Raw genomic sequence first — 6,000 nt, 5'->3', positions numbered from 1 at the left:
TGGCAGGTGAATTTGATTTTTGTTTCTCCTTTTTCTTTTCTTTCTTTTTTTTTTTTAAAAATTTTTTCCACTGTTCACTGTAGGCACTCCTTCTGTAAATTTGTTTGTTTCCATCATTGGTCTTTGCTGAGGCTGGTTATTAGCTTCTTTGCTTTTAATTGTGTTGCTGTTTTTTAGTAAAATTTCTTCTACATAATTTTATTTTTATTTATTTATTTTTTCAGGTTGCCCATCAGTGGACAATCATCCCAGGTGATCTTTTCCCCTTTGTTAAGGGAGGGATTGGTTCAAATATGGATGCCTTCAATAACTAGTTCTTTTATTCAGTGTTAACTACCTTTTTGAGAGCCTCTTCAGTATAAAATGTTGTAGTTATTATGGTCTTGGAGGGTATTGGGGTTTCTTTGGTAGCGTATAATTTAAGATTTTAGTTGTTCTACATACTGGCTTAAGTTAATAATGATGTTTATCTTATTGTTGTACCTGTATTTCTTGCAGGATTCTCAGGATACAAACAAATTGAATGCTGCTATGTTTGCTCCTGTTTGGAATGAGATAATTATAAGCTTGCGTGAGGAAGATTTTATTAGCAATAGGTTAGTTACATGAAATATGTTGCTTTGCAATGCATGCATAGTAAGCCCTTGTGTAGAGAGACTTTGCAATGGTCCCTCTCAATCAATTTTGTTCTCATTTTTCTTCTATTGTGAGAGTCAAAGGAGACTATGGCTTAACAACAATAGCAAATGCTTATGTGATGAAACTTGCAAGCTCTGTTTCAGTTTTTGGGGAAACTTTTCCTATATTGAGTTTATTGCATAATTTTTACGTGGCCAGTGAAGCCAAGAGAAAAGAGGAGGGATATATTAGACCTCTGACAACAATGGTATGACTTTGTTGAATCACAAGGCCATGGATCAAATTCGGAATAACTCCAATGCTAGATAAGCTACTTCACATAGGCAAAGGGAGTGATAAGCTGCGATTTGGGACATGGAATGTAGACATACTTACAGAGAAATCAATTGAAGTCGTGGACAATATGACAAGGAGAAAGATTAGCATTATGTCACAAGAAACCAAGTTGGTGGGGGCGGAGGCAAAGAAGTTAAGAGACCTCAGGATTTAAACTTTGCTAATAGAGGAAGGGTGAAAAATAGGAATATGATAGACATTATCATTGATAAATAGTGGAAGAAGGTCGTGTTAGGCGCTAAAAGGGTGGGGATTGCATCATTGCACTAAAATTGGTGGTAAAAGAGATGCTTTTTATCTGGTAAGCATTTTTTTCCTGCAAGTCAGTTTCGATCAAGGCAAAATTTTGAGAAGATTTAGAAGATTTAGTCCATGACATCCTGGTGGGAGATAAGATTTTCTTAGGAAGACATTTAAATAGGCTTGCTGGGAAGGATGAGAACAAATACGAAGGGATCCATGTGGGCCATGGTTTTGGAGTAACACACGGTAGAAATCATCTTAGACTCTTCAACTTTCAAGTTTCTATACCAAACACTTGCTTTAAGAAGTGACACAAACATCGTATAAGAGTGGGGTGACATGTTCTGAATTCAATTTCTTCTTACTAAGAAAATCGTACCATAAGGGCTTGTTATGAGTCATTGAGTCCAGCGAATGATGAGATATTATCAAGAAAAGAAACCAAAGATCAGGTGGTGGTAGATGAAATATGAGAAGGAAAGAGACTTCCAAAGTTGGGCAGAAGAAAAATCAAGGTGTGATGGAAATGCAAAGGAGATGTGGGGTGAGATGGCATGAGTAATTGGAAAAGTAATAAAGAAACCTTTGGAGAAACAAGAGGTATCGGATCAAAAGATAAAGAATCGTGTTGGTGGCACACAAGTAGGTAAGAGAAGGTGAAAGTAATAATAGACTCCTATAAAGAGTGGCCTTTGTGTTGGAATGCAAAAAAAAAAAATGGGAATAGTGTAAGACAACCAAAAACGAGACAAAATGGTGCTAAACGAGAGCATAAGAGAATCTTTAATAGTCTTTGAGTACAAAAGAAGAGGAAAAAGACATTTACAAGATAGCATAGGGCCGTGAAAGAAAGACAAGTGATTTGGACTAAGTTATGTGCATAAATGACTAAGAGGGTATGGTTTTGCTCACAAATGAAAGCATTAGTGAGAGATGGAAGAACCACTTCCACAAATTCTTTAATGGGGGACATGAGACTCTTTCTTGATTGGGTAGACCACACACAACATCCACACATAACACGAGGACCAAAACTTTAACTACTACCGAAGAATTCGAGAGTATGGAGATGAGGAGGCTATATAACGGATAAAGAATGGTAGAGCAGTAGGTCCAGACAATATACTTATTGAAGTTTGGAACGAGTTAGGAAAGAAAGAGGCGTCTATTGGTTGACCAAGCTCTTGAATCAAACGAATGGAGGAAGAACACCCTTAGTTCCTATCTACGAAAACTAGGGAGATTTACAAAATTGTAGAAACTACATAGGAATCAAGCTCATGAGTCATCTTGAAGTTATGGGAGAGGGTGATAGAGAGGTGGTTGAGACAAAAGACTAGTTTTCAAAGAATCAATTTGGTTTTATGTTGGGTAGATCTACTATGGAGGTCATATATTTGCTAAGGATAATTAAGTAGGGGTACCAGAGCAACAAGAAGGATTTGTATTTGGTCTTCATTGGCTTCAAAAAGGCCTATGATAGGTTACCAATGCAGGTCTTATGGAGAGTTTTGGAGAAGAAGAAGATGGATGGGTGGTCATATACCAATATACAATAAGGAATGGGGACTTGAGAGACAAAGTCGGAGCGCCTAGTGTTAGAAAGATTGTGGAGTCTTGTCTCAAGCTGTTTGGATATATGGCCATGTCAGGAGAAGATCGAGTTAGAATCCATTCAGGAGGGCTGAACACATAGAAAATAGACTAGTGGTTAGGAGGAGATGAGGAACTAAAAGGATTTTGAATAAGGTAGACAAGAGAGATTTAAGTATAAATGACTTTGTTGCAGACATGATATATGACAATGCACAATGATGTCATTTGATCTATATAGTCGACCGCACCTAGTGGATAGGGCTTTGTTTTTCTTCTTTAGGGAAATTCATCCTTCTCATCATTGTTGTTTCTTTTTCTCTTGTTTACAATATTTTTGTTTAGGCACAAATGGTAATAAAAGCATTATTCTTTGCCTTGCTTCTTGGTTTCAATTTTTTATGACACCCGTGGTGCATTTTTATAGGTTGCTTATCTGTTTAATGTCAATTGTTACAGGGAAATGGACCTACTTTCTATTCCTAGCAACACTGGAAGTCTGAGATTAGTTCAATGGCCTTTGTTTCTTCTAAGCAGTAAGGTAGAACTTGATATGCAATATGAATGATTTAGAACAGGATTCTGATAGGCATTCTGTATTTGTTAGGGTTCCAATTCTTAATTTTAACTATAGAAATTTTAGGAGGCAAGCTATTTTTGCCAATACTTAGACAATACTGTATTTTTATACGGCTGCACTCAAGTTTGTCAAGCTTTTGTATACAGACATGTTTGAATCATGCACTCATGAACTAGTTTTATTTTGCATACACAGAAACCAGAAAGGGATAGTCTAGATGACCGATGTTTTTTTAACCAACATGTTACTAACAAACTTATTTTAGTTAATATGTAATTTACTTTGTTCTTGTTTTTGTTTTTCTTTCACTTATTTTTTAAGCAATCATGTGAGAGCCGGCTACAAGTTAACCAAAAAATTGTTGGCCACGTAGTGGGGCGCTTTTAACTAATATATTTTGTTCAGATCCTGATGGCGATTGATTTGGCTTTGGATTGCAAAGATACACAGACAGATCTGTGGGGCAGGATATGTAAGGATGAATATATGGCTTATGCAGTGCAGGAGTGCTATTACAGCATTGAAAAAATTTTGTATTCAATAATAGTTGATCATGAAGGAAGACTTTGGTATGAATTTACGTTTCACTGCTTTTCGGTGTTTCATTTGCTTTTACATTACATTACATTTTTGAGTGACACATTCGGTTATCTGTGTACAAAGGGAAGTTCCATGTGGTGGGAGTTTAAATTTGATGTTTTAATTCCTCAAAGAGTTTTCTAAACTTGAAAATATATTTGGGTATACATTGTGAAGTTGAAGGGAATAAAATTTTACTGTGCTGAACATGCACCTTTCAATGGTATTCGATGATATATTTTGAATGTAACTCAAGTGCTTCTTACATACAAGTCTTTTGGCTATTTCTCTGTCAGGCACTCTCTCCAATGTTCATTTTGTTAGGAGATAGTAAATGAATATCTATTATTTTTCTGTGACAGCCACTGTTAGGCTAGAGCACTTTGGGCTTTGAAGCATGAGTCCATGACCCTGTTTTTCATAATTTGTAAGGAGAATGTTGGTTCAAGCCTTTATATGCACAGATCTATTGTGTTTTACCTTTTTGATGTACAAGCGAAAGAGGCTTTATTTTGTGTGTGTGTATGTGTGTGTGTATTTGGTTAGAATACTGCTAGCGATTTTGGGAAGTGAGAATGAGTTAAAAGTTACAAAAATAAATAACTGCTATTGAATGTAGGGCTATATGGGATAGGATTAGTGGGTATTAATTTGGAGATATATTGTAGTAAGGATACAACTGGGAAAAAAATTGTGCCCAAATGAGATGTTATAATGCTTTGCCTTTTTTATTATAGTAGTCATGTAGTATATATCAAGAGTCAACTTTTACCAAAGTTCAAACTATTATGTGAATTGCATGAATGGGTTTTGTTATATCTCTGACTAATGGTGGTATACATATCTTAACATATTTTCCTGGCTAGCATTTTTCTTGTTATGTGTCATTTTCTGATACCTGGTTTTTTATGGATTTACTGGAACATTGTAACTGTTTTGAGGGGAAAAAAATTCCAAATGACAATTTATAGCTTCCTAGTTGCTGCACCAGTTAGTGATACTTTTTTGTTTGATTCAGACATATTCTTTCTAAATATTCTCTTTGACAGGGTCGAAAGAATATTTCGTGAGATCAATGCCAGTATATCAGAAGGTTCACTTGTTATAACCTTGTCTCTGAAGAAGCTACCACTTGCTTTATCAAGATTTACAGCATTAACTGGACTCCTGGTAATTCTTTTATTTTTGTGGTCCCTTATTTAGTGTTTTACAGTTATATAGCATATTATATTTTCTCCATTATGAGTACCTTTGGATGTGACTTTGGGAGATTAAATTGTACTTGGTAGCTGAGATAGAATACAAATACAGTTATTGAAAGACAAAATTTATATCATCATCTTCTTCTTCTTCACATTTTGAAGGACAAAATTTGTGCACAGATGGCCAAGACACATTAATGTACTTCTATTTAGTTTCAAAAACCTTTTTGTGTCTCTCTATAACACTACTTGTATCTTGTTCAAGTTATCAAATGTGGCTTTATAGACATTACATTGATTTTTTTGTTTCATTTTATGGAAAAATAATTGCAGTGTAAAATTGTAAGATTTTCTGCATTTTTTTTTTATAAGCAAGTGTGGGGTTTGTTTCTTTTGCTGATGGTTGTAAGCAAAAAGCAGCAGCGGAGAGATGAAGTGTGGCATGAAAAATTAGAACAATTACTGCTAAATTTGTCAATGATTTTGAGAGAAATGGACTTTCACATTTGCATTGAAACCTGAAATAGTTTTTTGCTTCTGCATCTTTTTATCAAAATGTTCTTTTCAAATAATCTTAACCAAATGGGCCATATATCATCAACTTATTATAATTTTATCTATTAATTTTTGAAAAAATAATTGGTCAATTGCATAGACATTGTTACACAGTAGTATTTTTCATATTGGGTAAACAAACACATTTGTTGAATTTTTGCAAATTTTTTTACTAGGATTTCCTTATGGTTATTGCGTCAAACAAATAATGAATCTTCTTGTATTTTATGGCATAAAGCTTGATGAGGATCCTTCTTTTGGTGTCTTGGACCA

The 6,000-nt window shown here is 34.8% G+C and overlaps 1 protein-coding gene across 1 annotated transcript in view; it reads left to right on the top strand.

The window, feature by feature from the left end:
• The window catches only part of LOC107632398 (callose synthase 10), a 31,378-nt gene that overhangs the window by 13,309 nt on the left and 12,069 nt on the right, over nucleotides 1–6,000 (top strand). The window contains exons 22-26 of the mRNA XM_021120117.1: nucleotides 225–252; nucleotides 499–596; nucleotides 3,271–3,352; nucleotides 3,797–3,960; nucleotides 5,020–5,140. Coding sequence (XP_020975776.1) covers nucleotides 225–252; nucleotides 499–596; nucleotides 3,271–3,352; nucleotides 3,797–3,960; nucleotides 5,020–5,140 — 493 coding nt within the window. The remainder of the gene's footprint in view (nucleotides 1–224; nucleotides 253–498; nucleotides 597–3,270; nucleotides 3,353–3,796; nucleotides 3,961–5,019; nucleotides 5,141–6,000) is intronic.

This window comes from Arachis ipaensis, chromosome B03, assembly GCF_000816755.2.
Source record: "Arachis ipaensis cultivar K30076 chromosome B03, Araip1.1, whole genome shotgun sequence".
Classification (NCBI taxonomy): Eukaryota; Viridiplantae; Streptophyta; class Magnoliopsida; order Fabales; family Fabaceae; genus Arachis; species Arachis ipaensis.
The sequence above is the reverse complement of the archived record's forward strand: the minus strand, read 5'-3'. Positions and strand labels throughout refer to the sequence as shown.